The 19,168-nt window shown below is 36.9% G+C and overlaps 1 protein-coding gene across 2 annotated transcripts in view; it reads right to left on the reverse strand.

Moving 5' to 3' along the window:
• Positions 1-969: 969 nt before the first annotated feature.
• Positions 970-19,168, reverse strand: part of zgc:162952 (PKc_LIMK_like_unk domain-containing protein) — a 19,333-nt gene continuing 1,134 nt past the window's right edge. The window contains exons 2-10 of one of the 2 annotated variants that reach the window (XM_063017610.1): positions 18,801-18,905; positions 8,714-8,907; positions 7,964-8,085; positions 6,539-6,587; positions 6,245-6,394; positions 4,378-4,545; positions 3,999-4,082; positions 3,757-3,843; positions 970-3,152 (exon numbers count right to left, since the gene is read on the reverse strand). In XM_063017610.1, coding sequence (XP_062873680.1) covers positions 3,048-3,152; positions 3,757-3,843; positions 3,999-4,082; positions 4,378-4,545; positions 6,245-6,394; positions 6,539-6,587; positions 7,964-8,085; positions 8,714-8,907; positions 18,801-18,831 — 990 coding nt within the window. In that variant the 5' untranslated portion in view covers positions 18,832-18,905 and the 3' untranslated portion in view covers positions 970-3,047. Of the gene's footprint in view, positions 3,153-3,756; positions 3,844-3,998; positions 4,083-4,377; positions 4,546-6,244; positions 6,395-6,538; positions 6,588-7,963; positions 8,086-8,713; positions 8,908-13,222; positions 13,289-18,800; positions 18,906-19,168 lie in introns of those variants that run through there. The other variant, XM_063017609.1, reaches the window with a different exon arrangement.

Below are 19,168 nucleotides of genomic sequence, written 5' to 3' on the forward strand. Positions count from 1 at the left end.
GCACTCAAAGGATTTTATTTTCTACATTTACTGGCCTCGTTATTAAGAACACATACTCTCTAGAGCACATCCTGTAGTCTTTAATCATTGGACAATTTCTGATCACTGGGCACTGCTGACTCATGTTTTTGGTTTGAGCACTGTTTAAAAATCCCATAACCAGAGCTTGTTTGTTTGGGACTAATCAGTGAGTAATTTTGTCATTTGCTATGATGTCACATTAAGACATTAAGTGCAAACTGACGACCTGCAGGATGAGTTTGTGATGGTCTGTGATTGATTGGTGCTCTCACACTGTTTCAGGGTGGCTATAAACCACCACAATGCTGATCAAAATAGAGCAGATACTGACAATGCCCAGGACAAAATCACCTAATATAATCAGAAATCGCAACTAAACTGGTTTTACTATTTAAATCTCTGCTTTGAAGTTCAATAGAATTTTTACATAAAAACAAGGAGTCAGGCTGATCTCACACCGATACACAGACAAAATAAAACTCTTTTGGAGTCCACATAAAATACATAAATGCACAAACAATCTTTATCAGGAAATATGTGAAGAAGTTGGGAATAAAACCTGTGAGACATTAAAGAAGAAAAATATTAGTAAATAATCTCCATGAAACAGTTTCATCAGCTTGGTTCAGTAAAATTTCAGTCCATTTAGCAGCAGCAGATCTGCAGTTTTGTTTAATAATCTGAAATCATTCAGTGTGATACATGGATAAACAGAAGAATCTAGAAAGGGTATAATTAAATTCATTTCACAACCAGTTATTTTTCTAGACTATGAACCTATAATTGTGTATTTAAGTGGAGTGTTTCCCCCTGTAGTCTCAATAATAAAGTTTAGACAAACAGGGTTTAGGTACAAGGTTCATTTTGTAAACAGACAGAATCGATTGTCTGTTCTCTGTAACTGAAGAATCAAGCAAATGTACATGTCATTACACCTGTCACTAGTAATTGCTATTATAAACAACAAATGTTTTATTTCATGTGTAAGGATAATTACATTTGTATTTATGTAAGTGTTGCCTCCGGCGGGACTTAGTAACACAGTGAACTTTTTAAAGCAAAAGGCAAAAAGTAGCCCCCCCTCTGAGGTAAGCAAACAATGTCTAAAAAACATTTTATTACATACATACTATTGACATACTAGACAAATTGTACTATTTAACCTTTGTGTAGTCTTTACATCGTATCCCATTGTTCTAAGAAACAACAAATAACAAACCCTCAAAAATAAGCAGCTTAACTGAATTTTACATCCCAAAATCTATATTAAATAAAGAGGCTTCCTATTTCTTTCTGCTGGTGAAGCATAGTGGTGGGTCACTTTATACTCTTGTCAGTTAAAACAAAAGAAATAACATATCATAGATTCTTGGTTGTATTACTTATATATGTCCCAACTTTGTGGTTTGTATTTGGCAGGTCACCCAGCCTCAAAGCTGCAAAGCATCTCTACACTATTACACTATCAACACCATGTTTTATCATTAATATGCTGTCTAACACTCCAGTACCATGACAGATGCTAGCTTTTGAACTTTGCATTAACAACAATCAATACCTTTGCCCTGGAGAACACTGTCCATTCTTAAAACAAATTAAAATGTGGAATCATCAGATCAGAATGTGCTGGAAATCTACCTATAAATGAATCATATACTTGAAGTGCTCAGGCTAATATTATGCACTCAAAGGATTTTATTTTCTACATTTACTGGCCTCGTTATTAAGAACACATACTCTCTAGAGCACATCCTCTAGTCTTTAATCATTGGACAATTTCTGATCACTGGGCACTGCTGACTCATATTTTTGGTTTGAGCACTGTTTAAAAATCCCATAACCAGAGCTTGTTTGTTTGGGACTAATCAGTGAGTAATTTTGTCATTTGCTATGATGTCACATTAAGACATTAAGTGCAAACTGACGACCTGCAGGATGAGTTTGTGATGGTCTGTGATTGATTGGTGCTCTCACACTGTTTCAGGGTGGCTATAAACCACCACAATGCTGATCAAAATAGAGCAGATACTGACAATGCCCAGGACAAAATCACCTAATATAATCAGAAATCGCAACTAAAAAGGCTTTTATTATTTAAATCCCTGCCTTTAAGCTCCAGGGAATTTTTAACCAAACAAGTCTACTTTGGTGCTACATAAAAACAAGGAGCCAGGCTGATCACACACCGATACACAGACAAAATAAAACTCTGTTGGATTCACACTTTTGGACTGAGTCCATATAAAATACATAAATGCACAAACAATCTTTATCAGGAAACATTAGACTTCCTGGCCTGTACACCATTTTTGTTAGGCAAGCTACCTAAGCACAAGAAGGAAGTCCAGCTGTGTATTATTGTCTTATATAAGAACAGTTTAACCTTGTAATAATTGTAATAATTTGCAAGCACTCTGTAATAAAAGGGCAAGAAAAATCTAAAATACAAATAGAATAGAGGAATTTGTACCAAAATACTTGTTGTATGTACATCTTAGATTTTATCTACACAAATCTACAAAAATATAATTTAGCCTGAGTAGACTGAGAACTTCATCATCATCAAATCATCATCTTTGTCAGATAGCAAAACTCTACACTAGACATAAACCTGTAAGTCCCAAATCTGTGAAGAAGTCCGGAATAAAACCTGAGACATTAAAGAAGAAAACTATTAGTAGATAATCTCCATGATACAGTTTTATCAGCTTGGTTCAGTCAAATTAAAATTTCAGTCCATTTAGCAGCAGCAGTTTCTGCATAACTGTATTTAACTGTATTTATTAAAACCAGTCAGAAAGAGTTTGGTCCTGGATCAGATCTAGCAATGAGAAGTTGTACACAATTTTTATTGTGTATCTTTGTATGAGAGCCGATAGATCTGTGGATTGTTTAGTTCTTTTTCCCACTGCCATACAGTTTTAAAATCTGTAAAAGACAGATCCGGTTGTTCTGATGACCTTGTTTCCTCTTACTTTTGTTTAGGTACATTGGTTTGGAGTGCTCACAAAGTAGAACATTATAGCTCAGCCGGTGGTCAGATCTGTTTGTGCAGGTGGCTCCAGGGTCTCTACCACCTCCGACAGCTCATCCAGTACCTCAGTGAATGACGGCCGTCGGAACGCTTCCATCTGAAGCAACAAGGACAAATTAAACACTGCTGTAAAATTTACTGTATAAAATATATGACAGTCAATAACATTTCAAATGATGTTACTCTACACTTACTCTACAAATCCAAAGAAAAACTGTTATTACTGCTGTAGATTTACATGTAAAGCCTATTTTACACTTATCACTGTTTACTGTTCACTGTTATACCTTGAAGATGAAGATTTTAATTTTGTATTGGATTGGAGAAAGCAGTGTCTGCAAAAAGCCATTTTCTTTTAGCCACAAGACACTTTGGCAAATAAATTGACCATTAAATCATAGGACAAACAACAGCAGAAGACCACATCAGGTTCAACTCCTGCTAGACAAGAATATGCCAAATCCTGACCCTTCCATCTGTATCACGATCATGCAACATTTTCCAAACTTTTATCTCTCTTAAGCGTCAGTAAGCCTGTGCCCACTGAAACCACATACTGTTGTCTAAAAGGAGTAGAACTTGGTGTGAAACTGTAGCCTGTGGTCTGGTAGCCCATGTGTCCACCCCTCAGGTTTTTACAAGACAATGCTGATTGGTTAATTTCTAGTCCTGGTACAGTAGTGATACAATGCAATACATACCAAGCAGCAGTTGGCAGCCAGGTCCAGTACACGCTGTGGACAACCAGAAACCATCTTCCTAAAAGCAGACACATCCAAACCATAGTCCTAACACACACACACACACACACACACACACATTGTATTGCAAATCAGTTATATAGTTCCACATCATGTTTCTGGTATTTAAAAACTAATTTAAAATTCAGATTTTTAATCGTAACAATAAGATTGTTTAACATTATAGTCATTATCATGTTTACCTGAGTTCTTGGCAGGATTTCTGGGTCTGCTGGGATTCTGGCTAGAATTTCACACAGTACAATCCCAAAAGAGAACACATCAACCTAATTATACCAGAGAGAGCGAAATCAGCCAGGTGTGAAGAACACCCACACAACATCACACTAGCAACTAGCAGAATAATTCATCTAGCCAAACAATTTATCTTAATAATATATCAAACAGGACTTGAATGCTGTCTAATATATAGAAAAGAAAGAATATGACAAAATATTATGTGAGACAATTCCAAAAAAGTTACAATAAATCAAAAATTACATTAAAAGACATACAAGACATATACAAGACATTTATCCAACCTGTTTTACCCTTTTACAAATATTTAAGTTCTGTGATCACCTTGCGGTCATAAGGTTCACCGCGCAGCATCTCAGGCGCCATCCAAAAGGCCGAGCCGACTAGTGACAGCTTCCGGTCTTTAGCAGGGAGTTCCACTACTTCTCTGGCCAAACCAAAGTCTGTAACCAAAGCCTCTCTGCCTCGAGAAGTCACCCTGATCAAACAGTTCTGTATGAGAACAAAAAATGACAAAACAAACATGAGATAAATGTATTATACATGTTTGTAAGTGAACAGAAATTGTGGTAGAAGAAAAGTTTTACATTTACAAAGAAAAATAAATATAAAACTGTAAAAACACATTTTGATTTCTAGTTAGTGACTAAGAATAGACAGTAAAAAACACTGGCAGGACTCACAAAAGTGTAGCATTCATTCAGTCACCTAGAATCCTTTTTCCTCTTTTTGCCAGTGTAGTAACTCTCAGATGCCAGGAGAGGGCAGTGTGAGACAGAGCGTAATCTCCTAACGCGTATGCAATCTTACTTTACTCCACAAACGACACCTAAACATTATATTAACTTAATAGCTGTAATTTGGTGTATGTTTCCTAAACATACACAAATTCAAATTTTTTTGTTAAGTCTAAGTTAAGTGCTGCCATCTAGAAGTCCCTGCTTGGGTTCAGGGTTTAGACGTAACAGTTTGAAAAGGACATTTTAAGACTATACCAGACAACAGTGAGAGTCAATATCTTTAACTGAGGAAACTCGAAAGCAGTAAATCGACCCAAAGTGGCCAGTTAGCTGAAATTGTCCAAGCTCCCTGTGCCTCTAAAGAACGGACAGGTCTCTAGCCACTAGAGTACAGTAGCAAAGAAACAATTACTAAGCAAGAAACATGTGCTCATCTGTTAATGGGTCTGATTTTAGTCAGTTCTGGTGCAAGCTAAAGGTAAAGCAACTGCTGATAAATTAACTGGTAATTGTGGAATGAGTGTTAACTTATTTAATCAACTTTTTTTAAATGTATAACATTATGTTTTGTTTAATTAGCTAAATCCTTTAGTGTAACTAGGTATGTAATTCTATGGGTGTGGAGCCTGCATTTGGGGTAACAGTTTAAAGTACACCTTTAAGTTCATAAATACCAACTAGACCAAAAAGCAATGGCCAGAGTTTACAGATTCCACAAGCTCATGCAGCTTTATGTAACTAGACTGACCATGGTGTGAAAGGTTTCTATTCATTGTGGTGGCTGATGTGTTGAACTGCACAGTGCTGTGTGTGAGCTGTGTGGTTAGCATTCCTGTCTGCCCATTTATTGTTCATGTTACGAAAAGCTGACAAATGGGTCGCTGATTGTGGACAAGCTCCGCATAAACGTGAATAGAGGGGGCGAGTGCAGAAGACTAGAGACGAGAGTACATGTATATATTCTCTTTATGTCTTTATGCCTGCAATATCAGATACTGTGGGAACAGCTGTGTATGTGTGTGTGTGTGTGTGTGTGTGTGTGTTTGTGTGTGTGTGTGTAGTAGTAGTAGTATATTACCATGAGAATAGACTGACCCTGTTGCTTTTGTTCCTCTCTTCATCACTAAAGGCTTGAAACACACTTGTGTGAATCCTGGCAACTAATGACCTTCTTACACTCAAGACCAGCAAACCAGTAAAGACACTACAAGGTTGACTAGTTAACTAAAGTCATGTTGGTCACTAGCCACATACAGCTGCCTACAGAGTCAGTTAATGTACAAATGAACCCTGGGAGCCCAGAAACAAAATCAGCTTGACCTTAGCACAGGGCTAGTGATTTGTCTACCCTTGTACAGTACAGTATTGGACCCACCCTCATGTGCTGGCCTCAGGTTAGGAATCCCTTGGTTACAGGGAGCTGTGACTGAACTGCTCGCACCGACACTAACCTTCGAGTTGAGATCACGATGATAGATGTTTTTGTAATGGAGATAGATCATTCCTCTAGTGATGTCTGATGCCAGGTCCACTTTCTCCCTCCAACACAGAGGAACATCTTTCCTAGCAAGCAGCTCCTCCAAACAGCCTCCACTTACATACTAACCAGAGAGAGCATTAGAGAAAATAAATAGCCAGAAAAGAGAATGGAATTGCAATATTTTAATAAAATGCTGACATGGATCAGTTCAGTTCAGGCAATGTTTGTAATTATCAGATAACAGTGTAAAGATAATGGATCTTACTTCAAGAATTGGGTACAGCTTGTCCTCTTTCACACAAATACCCAGATACCTAAAAGTATAGTGAAAAAGAAAAGAACACAGCTTATGATCTTCTCTGTGTAATCACCCGTATGATTGCTAACTCTATGACCCCCGGCTGGTTGCAAAAGAAACAAAGAAAATGTAATCACACAAGTAATCACTAACACACACATCTAGAGGACAATTAAAAGCAGTTAGTTCACCTCCTGAAAGCTTTAGTGGGTGGAAGAAAACCAGAATACAATAGAGGAAAGCAGTGAAAACAGTATACTTGGAAGGCTCAAACCCAGGCATTAACACTACAATGGCATTTATGTTGGCTATTAAATAAATCACTGCCAAACATCTGCATCCCAAATCAAATTAAATGAAGTGAATTAAAAATATTATTAATAAGTGCACTTATCTGTCAAACCACTAAGTACAGTTTTATGCGTTTTGAGTCCCAACCAAACTGGCAGATTTTCTGACTTATTTAAAGCACTTGGATAAAATTTACCCTGGATATAAGTGTACCAAACACCTATACAAATAAACAATGTGAATGAACTTCAAAAGAAATGGCTTCTGTTTTCAAATGACAAAGAATGTAAATTAAATGTAAGTTTATTAGAAGTAAATTAGGCAGATATAATGGGATATTATCAGGATCACTGGCGTTACCAAATGACATTTTTATTCATTTAATGTACAGTAAGTTAGTATTTTAAGGAAGACAGATTGGCTAGAAGCTGGATCGTAACACGAGTCTTGTTCCCTTAATTACTGCTTTTTAATGACCGGTAACAATAAATAAATGAGTAAACTCTAATGGTAATGGAAAGCTAAGAATTTCCATTAGCATTGTGCTCTGAATGCCAGTGTGTGTAAGATACTACTGGTGCCAGGTAACCCTAGACTTATGTCATATGGCTTGATAAGCAAGCTGTGGTCAGCTTGATAAGCAAGCTTTTATAACCTTGTGAAACAATCCACCTTGAGATTGCTTAGACAAATAACATGACCCGCCATATGGGCTCAATACTACCGATGAAAAACGTCACACGGCCTTGTTAGCTCACATGCATAAATAACTGAGGTAATGAACTCGAAATGGAAAAATTCATTCTCTCCTTTTGAAACTTTGATTAAGATCTTGAGTGTCTGGCAACCAAAAACCAGGACATATTCGTTCTTAAAAAGCAGACTGGGCATTGATTAAATTTAAATGGTTTGATTACATGGGTCACTTAACGTGTAGTTTTACTACTTTTCTAGACATCACACAGCCAAAAGTACAAAGCCAACCATCCTGTTATAGCAGCAAAGAGGAACTGATTTTATATAAATGTCCATTTTAGATAATTAACAAGTACATTTAAAGATGGGCTGTTATGGTGTCCACCTACCACAAGGGAAAGTTACCTGACTATATTGGGGTGAGAGAGTTTCTGTAGGAGGCTGATCTCTCTCACAATGCTGTCCTGGTCCACATCGTTCTTATAAATCTTCACCACCATTACTTTGCATGTGCTGTTGTGAATTACCTGAAAGCATAACACAAGACCGGTGCATTTAAAACATAAAAAAAACAGCACAAATGGAAAACAACTAGCACAAACAACTAGCACATGCAGATATGTAAGTATTCGCTTCATGGGTTTCTTTATCACATAAACTGTAAAAAGTAAAACAATTTATTGATTTATTGATTTTTTAAAACTGTACTTTCTCTCTCTGTTCTTTCAAAAAATGTGTGTTGTTTTTTTATATGCTTCTATCTGGATTGGATTTGGGGTAGGAGAAAGTGTAATTAATACGTTGAATTTGTTGTTGGTTTATGATAGTCTATAGCTGGTGACTTTTTTGCATTTCTTTCTAATTTGTCACCCAATCTAGTCATATCCAGTTACCCGCATTTCTCTACTGCAGTTACAGGTGGTTAAAAAGACAGTGTGAACAAAAGTGGAACTAAAGACTGTGTAGAAATCACACAATATAGGCTGACTGTAGACCAACAACAAAGAATACACTGCATCACCATGAACTGTACATTATGTGTACTGTACATTATGTGTAACTGTACATAGTGGTGATACAGAACAACTTTACAACCTTTGTTTGAGAATCAAGAAACGCAATGTCTGACAAAGTCAAAACACTTTAATTCCTCACCTTATAGACTTTAGAGAAAAAGCCACTGCCAATCAACTCATGGCTGAAGTTCTCCCAGAACTCAAGTTTTCTCACGGCTGTTCTTAGCTTCTGCCATCGGTCCACATGGTAATACGCATCCGATGATTCGCTGTACAACGTAGGACTGGTTGGCTCTGATGATACGTCCACTTCACACATCCTGGGGATCTGAGCTACAACACGAACACACACATATACAGAGCGTTACATTTTTAGATACAGCAGAGACACATAATGTAGATTTTTTTATTTGTATCCTGCAAAGAATCAAATTAATATACTGACTTGAGAAGATTAGGGCATTAAATTTATGGATCATGAAAATAGACTTTACTAACAGCTCAAAACGTAATGCACAGCAGTATAAAAACAGGACAACAGACTGTCCTGTATCAGTTGGTGTTATACCCTGTGTCACTGTTAAAGAACGTATTTGTCTCTTTAACAGCGAGGCACACTTTCTTAGTTACATGGTGACTTGCAATCATGTTTGCAAAGAGGGTAGTAACATTACTATTGTTACTTGGGTCACTGGCTCACGTGTATGTGTCTTGGAGCAGGTCCCATTAAGCTAAGGTGATGATGACTATGAATCACTCCTAGGGTGTACTGAACCACGTAGCAGCCCTATTAAACTGAATAAGCTGGGCTTTGTTGGCTAGCCCAGTATCACTAAAAAGTGGGTATGAGTCTAAGCAGTACCACCCGCCTAGTCAAGAGCTCTGCCTATACAACTAGCCATGTCTAAGAGATGAAAGGTCGGATGGCAAATCACCTCGTTGCCACTGTAACAGCGATGCCTGCTGTCTTAGTTGGGACTCCAGTGGTACAGGAGCAGCGGTACAGGAAAACATATCGTTTTTTTCTCTGCATGATAAAATACTGTAAAAATCTGTTGTATAATATTTAGAATTTTAAACATGGTATATTCAAGCTGTTTTACTTTTGAGTACCATATTTTTTATAAATAATCAAAAACTATTGAATTTTTAATCAGACAATACCTTGTTGTAATCTTCTTAAAATCATGGTATCATTTAAAAAGGGATTTATAATAATTCCTACCATTAAACACAAGCTTGAATAAACAACACATTTAAACAGCAAACCTTGGTCTGATCACTTAATCATTCCCAACCTTCAGAAAGCTCAGTCCTGTAGGTTTAAGTGTGGGAAGATAAAAGTGAATACACAAAAAAAGCCTGGTTTTAATCTCTGATTCAATTAGCGCACAAGGAGCTAGCCTTTCCTTTGAGCTGTCAAGAATAAAAGCAGTGGAATAATAGAGTTTAGAACAGGTAAGAGGCTCAGACTAAAAAATAATTACTGAAAAATAATGAAAAAATAATAAAAAATGTGTCCCTGAAATAGGCCAGAACAGGCCTATTGTATCCAGTGTTCTGTGGTTTGGTATTAGTCAGACCCAATACCAACATGGTCAGGATAAACTGTTTAATTAAATGAATAAATTAAGTATTTATTTGAACTGGCATCTCTGAACTGGTCATTTTAAACCATTAAAATAATCTATAAGTGATAATAACTAGTTTAGTACGTCTTTTGTAATTGATGATGTCTAAAAAACAATAATCCTGGAGTATGAAGCTATCTACATATCTACCCTCATTTAAGGATTTGCCTGTAGGATGTGAATGGCTCTAATTCATGTCACTGCATCACGCTAAATAAGATTTATTTTAATAAATTCTGACTGATATGATTTATTTTACTTAAAAATCAGTCAGTATAATTGTGACAAGCCCTTCTGACGTAAAGCTTGACCGGGGGCGCAGATTAGAGTATCATGCCCACCTACCATGTCATTAATGACTGGTAGTGGGGGCACAGAGGTAGGTGTTTAATCACGGCTGCCTTGTCAGACTCAGCTGGAACTGCAGAGACTCTTGGCCTTCACGACTCTCTTCTGCACCAGTAATTTTATGATACTGACCTAAAAGCTTTATACACAGAGCTCTTGTTAAAGACGAAAGCTGCTACAATGCCAACACCATCATCTGATGCAGTTTCTTAAATGGCACAGAAAATGACTTCCTGCAGAAGGAATGTGATCACATCAAGATGTGACTTTTAAGACATTTCCTGAAATGAAGCAGACAGGAGGAATGCTAAATGCTTGGGTTTTAGCTTCGTCCTGAATTTTAACCCTTTATTAGTGTGAAGACGAGAATTCACACAGCCAGATTTTACACACAAGTGAGTAAATTCCACCAGAGTGAATCTGCAGTCTCTGACAGCACAGCTTACACAGCATCACACACAAAAGTTCATTGTAAAGAGGAACTGGAAAACCAGCATTTTTAGATGTGTGATGTTTAAACTCTCTAATCGGAATACAGTCTAATGCAAAAAGTTTGACACCCGCAATGAAAGTCCATGTTTTGATAATTTTTGAGGTGAAAAAGTTGACAAATTTCTGCACATTTTAATGTACTCTTATTTTAATTTACTGCATTGAAGATACAGCCCCCATTTCCAGAAAAGTTGGAACATTTGGGACTACAGGCAAGCTTGACTGACCTGCCTGCAGTCCAGATCTGTCTCCTACTGAATATGTATGATGCAGCATGAAGTGGAGAATGAGACAAAGGTGACCACAGACTGTTGAGTCTTATATCAAGTAAGAATGGGGAAAAAAATGACAAATAAAATTTGACCAGGGATGAAATACTGAATTTGAGCAGGTTACATGGTTACATACCGGTTACAAATGAGGGTTTATGCAGCTGTTTTTGTGACTACATTATTGAAATACATACTTTTTAATGGGTCAAACATATACATAATTATGATTATTATTAACTTGATAGTGTAAATCCTCTATTATATAATTTAACTTTATTGCATGGTGTTCTAATTCCTTGTTAGTAATAAATGACTGTAACTGCTAATTTTCTATTTAAATATTGCTTGTTTGATCAATTTTTAGGATTTAAAAGGGCTGATTGGAAAAAAATAATCAATCAAAACAATTGACCTGCAAAGCTCAAGTCTAAACATGGATGTTATACTTATCTATTGACATCCATATCTATATCTTTTCATTATCTTACCAGTATCTATTGTCTCTCAAAACAGTTCTGGATATAATTCAAGGCATTTTAGGTATTACAGACTTTTATAACTCACTTGGTAACTACATCAGCTTCATATCTTCATATACACTATGGTAAAACACTATACAGCCTTAAAGGACTGACATTTGCACTTAATAATTTTACAATTATTTTTTTATATTTTATATATTTAGATCTTTATATCGTTTATAACAATATACACATTTTTCAAGTTCAAATGTTGTGAATTATAATCCCTACTCTTGCTGCAAATCTGCTTTTTCCTGACAAACAATTATAAAGATTAGAAGAAATAAATGAAACAGACGATGCTATCCATGCATAATGTTTACACAGGAAAGACACGCCTGGCATCCAGCCAAACAGCGTCATCAGAAGCGTGTGTAGACTTCACATGTACACGAGAAGCTGTAAGCTGTCAGCCCGTACCAGCATATGTTACAGTAACTAATGCTGAGTAAAAACAAAAAAATGACAGTTAAAATGACAGCATAACTTCTGCGCAAATGTTTTTGAAATGCTGGCGTGTCTGCTTATAATAATTGCTCACACATGCATAAACATTACATGCAACCAGGCAGGTCTGCTGCTTCACTAATTATTCATGCTACATGATTCAGTTGTTCAGCAACACAGAGCATGATGCTGAAGTGCAGTAGTATAATGGGCAAGATCATTAACGGCCACGGTCGTCTCTTCTTTTATACAATCATCTATCTAATTGAATTGTAAATTAGATAAATAAGTGATTTCTTTTCAACTACAATAAAGAGCTCTTTGATTTTGAGTTTCAAGGGTAGGAAGAAAAAGGACAGGATAAATTACGGAGACTGGACAATAACTGCTCCTACAATACGATATCTGGTGTAGTTTATCTGTACTGACCAAGTAAACTGCAAATCTGTTATTTTGAAAAAACACTGGGTACATAATGGAGAGTTTGCCGATTTATTGTAGGACATTTTAGAAGTACTTCACACTTATACTGAGAGGACCTTTAAATTAACATCTTGCAGGTTTTAGTGAATAAGATGAAGCCACTCTTATTTACTAAACCCCCATACAGATAAGAGCTGGAATGTGTGTGTGTGTGTGTGTATGTGTGTGTCTATTTTAAAAAAGGTAGTCTGACTCTGACTACATTTATTGGAAAAAAATATGTTAGTGGTAACGAAGTCGTGATCAAGGATAAAGACCATTAAAAAACAGTTCTGCAATTAATTAGATTCTGCTAGAACATGGATGTCACTGTCCACAGTAAGGAAGACTTTACATCACCATGAGCCTAAAGGTTGCCAATCCCTATTTCCTTCAGAGCTCTTCACACTTTAATTTTTTTAACAAATAAATAAAGTAAATGTGTGGATGTGGGGGGCACAAAGATGAAACCAACCTGAACTCCAGTCCAACAATGCCCAACATTCCCCTCCCTTCATTTAGAGTCTCATGATCACTTCTGATTCTCCACGGTTGATGGTGTGGCACGCTCTCATCACATAATGTGGACACAGATGCAGGGGGTTCTTTATCACATCACAGCCTCTAAGCCTGTGGCAGCGTAAAGCCACAAATGAAATGAGAACCATGTACACCAATGTAAAGTCAATGTTGATGTATGGATATTTTTGACCAGTCTTTTTTGTTCTTTTAAGAAAACCCACTATAGACTTTCATTTATATTTTGTTGCAGAAATCAATAAAATTTTAATACTCTTACAAGTCCATGTAAACTTCTGATTCCACCTGTATCAGCATGTTTAGGGCTGTAGGAGAAGTCTCTAGAGGACACAGAACTGTAAGTCTCTACATACAGTAACTAAAGCTGTGACTAACACTACCTGCTGCTCCATCATTTACACTAACTTACATTTGTCTTGCATATAAAGTCTTACGAACACCCACACCTCCTAATATCTAATAATAAAAGTTACATTGTTATTCTGCTTATTATTCTGCTTTTAATCAACAGAATGTGTTCAGCTCTTTAAAAATTATGCACCTTCAATCACAGTGATTCTTACACAACAGTAAAAATGCAACTAATGAACCAGTTATCATGTTATCAAAGAACAAACAAGCGTCAGCATCAGACCGTTCCACCTACACCTTCAAACACAGCAGCGTGAGTCATGAGTTAATCCTTTCCTTCTAGATTCTGCATTTTAAAATGAAAAATGTCCTAATAAGCAACATGAACTAAAACTTAAAAGCAAATAGAAAGAGTTATCACATAAATAATTCACAAAACATGTTTTATTATTATTGGCTGTGTCTGGATGGGGGAGCCTTTATAGATTGGGGCCTTGTCCGGGGCATCCCGGCCTTGCACACAGTGTTTTATGGTGGAACTGGACCCATCACGACCAGATATAAAATGACATGGGATTTCCATTTCAGCAGATGCTTTTATCCAAAGCAACTTACAACTGTAACATACACAATGCAAGCAATTAAGGGCTCAGGGGTCAACAGTGAAATTCTGGCAATGGCAACTCTCTGATCACTGGAGCATTACCTTAAGCACTAATCTACCACTGATCATCATGCATTAATAAGAAATGGTAAAGAATTGGGGAATAGCTGATCTGGTGTGATTCTGTATCAGATGCTGTATGTGAGAGCATTGGCACTAGACTCAGCACTCACCCCCTCACATTCCCTCCCACTTCAGCAAAACAGAAATGCATTAGCCAGTGGGCAACATGGCATTTTAAAGTGAGGAAAACATCTCCTGCACTATCTGTTTATCCCTCCTGATTGTTTCTGGTTGTGCACTGCATTCTAACAATAAATATTTAATCATATATAAACCTCAGGCACATGTTCACCAAACTGATTAGTTGTTGACTATCAACTTTTATTTATTGAAATTCACTGCTACTGTAGAACTGCACCGTAATGTTAGCTCAGTTTTGGATTATTGAAAAAACACAGGCTGTAGGGTTCCTTTAAGACATTCACCAATCAAGAATAGACAATCTGCTTCGCCTCATATCTGATGTTTTTGATATCTGCCTTAATGAATAGCATTCATTCCTGTGGTTTCCCCCTTTTACTTGATCAACACGACCATGTCACACACTTCCTCTATATGCTCTTATCAGTAGACGTCTGCCTTCTTTTAGATTTACAGAAGCTGACTCTAAATTCAGGTCTCACAACCAGCTTCTCATCCTCCTACAAAGCTGCTGCTCCTATTAACCTGATGAGCACGAGCAGCCAAGCGTCCCCATCAGGGGTCAATAATGTGCTAAATGCTTTCAACTGCCAACTGCTGCAACATCTCTAACAAGCTCTGTGGAACTGGAGCAGGGCAGGGGGCTGAGCCAGGTTACACAATAACCTGTAACTGCAACATGCCTACACAGTATTGTGTTTTTATATTTCCACTAACCAGAAAAAGTGAACCAGAAAAGATGAAGTTTAATCATGTTTCTAATGGGAACTACCACACCTTCCTCTTAAACAAAAAGAGAGCTGGGTTTAAGATTTTACTTTGAATTAGTCAGGTTCACATAGTGTGTGTGATTTTGTTTGTGACTGTAATGTCTATACAATACATGGCCACCATTTACCATGTATCCACCTTTACAGCTAACAGGTGAATAAATAAGAATAGAGAAATACAACTTGCATGGACAAACACCTGCAGTAGAATAAGCCATACTTTTAACCTATTTTTTAACAAGTTCGATTTGTCAGATTATTGCCCAGCTGAAGCTGCCTTGGTCAACTGTAACTGCTATTAATGTTAAATTATAACCAAAAATAGCTCAGCCACAAAATGTTTAGCCACTAAAACTGACTGAACTGAACAGAATCATCACAAAAGAAAGAGCTGTGCTTTGTTCTGTGTTCTAATACTATTTTTTTATTCGGCTGCTCCCATATTTAGGGGTCAGAAAGCAGATCTAGTCCACATACCAAACTTTTTACCCTGGATGCTCTTCCTGGAACAACCCCTCTATTTCTATCTGGGCTTAAAACCGGCACAGAAAGTGTGCACTGACAAGTACATCTCCCAATAGCTAGGCTGTTTTGGCCATCACCACCTTTAGACATTAGCCAATAATCAGCCGATAGTAGTGCTGAGATTCTAACCCTGGATCCCCACATCTCAGCAGTAGTGGGCTAGCATGTTTTATTGCTGCACCACCCGAGTGCAGCCTGTGTTCTAATACTATGACTTAATATAAACATAGTCTAAGAAATAAACCAAAGCTGGTATTAGGACACTAACACTAGATTTAAGGCTAAAATAAATGGCATGGTAAATCCTAACACTTTCATCATGTAAATAGAACATCATACTCAGTCTAGGCAAGTGCTTTAGTGCAATCTCGAAAAGTCTGGACCTTACAGTTTTGTGGCTGCCCTGAAGATCGGCCTTTAGGGCATCAATCCCAACCACAAGCTTTGAATTTGCCAGCAGCCCACATGCCTACATGCAGGCACAGAGACACCTATTTATATCCTGACCAGCACAGCAGTGTCATTAAATGAACTTGGCTGATTTTGGTAAAGTGTTTCCTAGTGATTTTTTAGAGCTCTGTTTGGAGCTTTAAACATTTACAGTGTTAAAGAGACTACACTTAGTAACTAGCATCAGATCAACATTCAATATTTTCTCAACCATCACAAGAATGATTGTTACTAAACAGCCGTTTGTTACATACATGTCAGCATAAACTCCTGGTTAAGAAACCCTGATGTAATGGAACAACCATCTGCAAAACCTTGCTAAGGTGAAAGATATGGCTGTGACGAAAAGGACACAGTTTAGACGTCAAATTAGTTGGTTCCCTGCCATCTGTATGCAGAAACAGGGTTGTGCCCTTTATTAGTATGTGTGTACTGTGGGTTGAAAGGTCAGCATGTTTTCCTGTCTAATGCTACAGAACAGGGAAGAACTGCCCAGGATACAGGGAGGTTCGTACATACAGACGAGTGAAATACTCCTTACTTTAGGAAACAGTCATCATTTATCTACTCAACAAGCGGTCAGAAGTACTTTATGACTTTTCTTTGGCAATACGTTTGTTACTATAAGGCCTGGTAGAAAAGGAAAATCCAGAGAAAAAAAATCATTAGTTTTTTTGCTCTTTTGCATTTTCCACTTTTCTCTCCCAATTGAAATGTTTCTAATTCCTGACGACAAACCCTCTTTCACTTGCACCATCCCCACCCTGACTCAGGTGAGCAGTCACTGGCTGCTTCTTCTCAGAGATCCAAACCGTGTATGAAGTTAACCTACGTACGTTGTGAATCCCCCTCTACTAGTACAGGCACCTCAACCAGGGGAGCCAATAACACAAGGTCAGTAACACAGCTAAGATTCAAAATCGAGAGCTTGAGATCCCAGCTGTGGTGGGCTAGCGCACTAGACCCGAGCACAACACCACACAGCTTTTTAATGGAACTTAAATCAAAAGAATAGGAAAGCCATAATGAAAGCATAGTTTATTTAAGCATTTTTGTGATATATCTGGACATATGTATTGGATCGTTGGCTTTCCTGGTGAATGAAGGTAGGAGTTTTTATTAAAAATCTCCAGGTACTTCATGTGGGTGGCTAGTAATTGTTGATTTGGCAATTAAGTGACCCCGAAATAGGAAAGCTGTAGGAGGAGACTTTGTAGTTTTGCCATTTGTTTAAAACCAGTAAATAACAACTTGGACTTTAGTTACTAAATTTTCTAAAGCAGCCTGAAACCAGACATGTATTGGCTGATGAACTGCATTTGGGTAGTTCTGTACTTGTTCTATAGTTCTGTATTTTTTGTATCTGTATTTTTTGCTGAGCCAATTATTTAATTGTTTTTCTTTTCTTCATAAACATATACTCAGTTAAATTCTGTTTTTGGGAACATTTTAAACTGCTGAACTATTAAAACTTCAAATTTCTAATTATAGGTTTAGAAATGAATGAAACAAATATTGAGCTGTAAGTTTATAATTTATAAAGGTTAGGACTTCACTGCTGTTGCTGCCTTAACATTTAAAGGGCGCATTTATGACTAACCTGTATTTCATTATCATGTTGTTTACATGATTATAATGTTGGTTTCTTCTCCTCTTGTAGGTGTAACTACCCATGATGCCTGCAATAAAAGCTAACCTTTGCTATATTTCAATCTGAAGCACAGCAGCAATCTGCTTCCTGGCTCTTTTAACATGATGCAAACCACACAGGATATGATGGCTAGAAACTTACTGAGGTGACAATTCTGAGTAACAGTAGAAGGAACCAGTGCTGACTGTGCCTCTACCTGTACCATGCCAGAATAAAGCCTGTACACATGTCAGACTGATGTGGTTACTGCCCTGCTCAATCCTTCAATAATTCCAATGTATCAAGGGTAAATATAAATATGGCACAAAAGCAAATTAGGGGATAGTTTTGTTTTGTCTTTTACACTTCTTTCAAGCTAGTTAATGTGTGTTTTACTGGCTAGATTTTGCGTAAATGTAAATTTAGTAAATAAATTAGTAAAGATAATTGATTAGAATTAGAATAAACGGTAAATGTATTATTTTAAACCAACTGAGCATTGTTGTTGTTTTATGATATATAATGTCATCAGGTAAGTGCTTTTACTCAGTATTTGAATGCTGCTATTAATTGTGAACAAAATATAATTGATTAATTTATGTATTACTTAACTTTCGGAACCTGCTTAAGTACATTACTACAGCAATACACAATACTGTATATTACTCTACATTAGTAGACTGGTTTGTAATATTTTGACTAAACACAGTGTGTCTAAAATGTTTACTCTCTTTATGAGCATTTAGGATCACAAATACAGCAATGATGCTTGTAAAGAGATGGCGTAATATAGCTGCCCTTTAAATATTTGTTTTATAGACTAAATTTGGACTAATCAAACTGAATAAAATCAAACTGATCTGACTAATGAACAACAATCTCACTTTTAATATCTCACAGTGAAATATTAATTACTTACTCCATTTGTTTAATAAGCTATTCACATTCATCTCGAGGCTGGACGAAGAAACAGTCCGTCAGAGCATTACATCCAGATAAAGCATGAGACAGCTGATGATGAGTCCTGATAAAACATCAAAAGGAAACACAGACACACATCTAACGATGAGCACATACACACACTGAGCGAACGCTAACCAACACACAAACATACCAACACCGACTATAAATAACAACTATACACATAGTCATGACAGGCTGAAAGATGAACAAAGCTAAGAACAAAACCTTTCTACATCATAAAGACAGCCTGCAATAGGATTAAAGTCTGATATACAGCTATGTGTGTACAAAAATACTAGATACTGGAAAGACCCTCCTCACTGT

This window comes from Trichomycterus rosablanca, chromosome 21, assembly GCF_030014385.1.
Source record: "Trichomycterus rosablanca isolate fTriRos1 chromosome 21, fTriRos1.hap1, whole genome shotgun sequence".
NCBI lineage: Eukaryota > Metazoa > Chordata > Actinopteri > Siluriformes > Trichomycteridae > Trichomycterus > Trichomycterus rosablanca.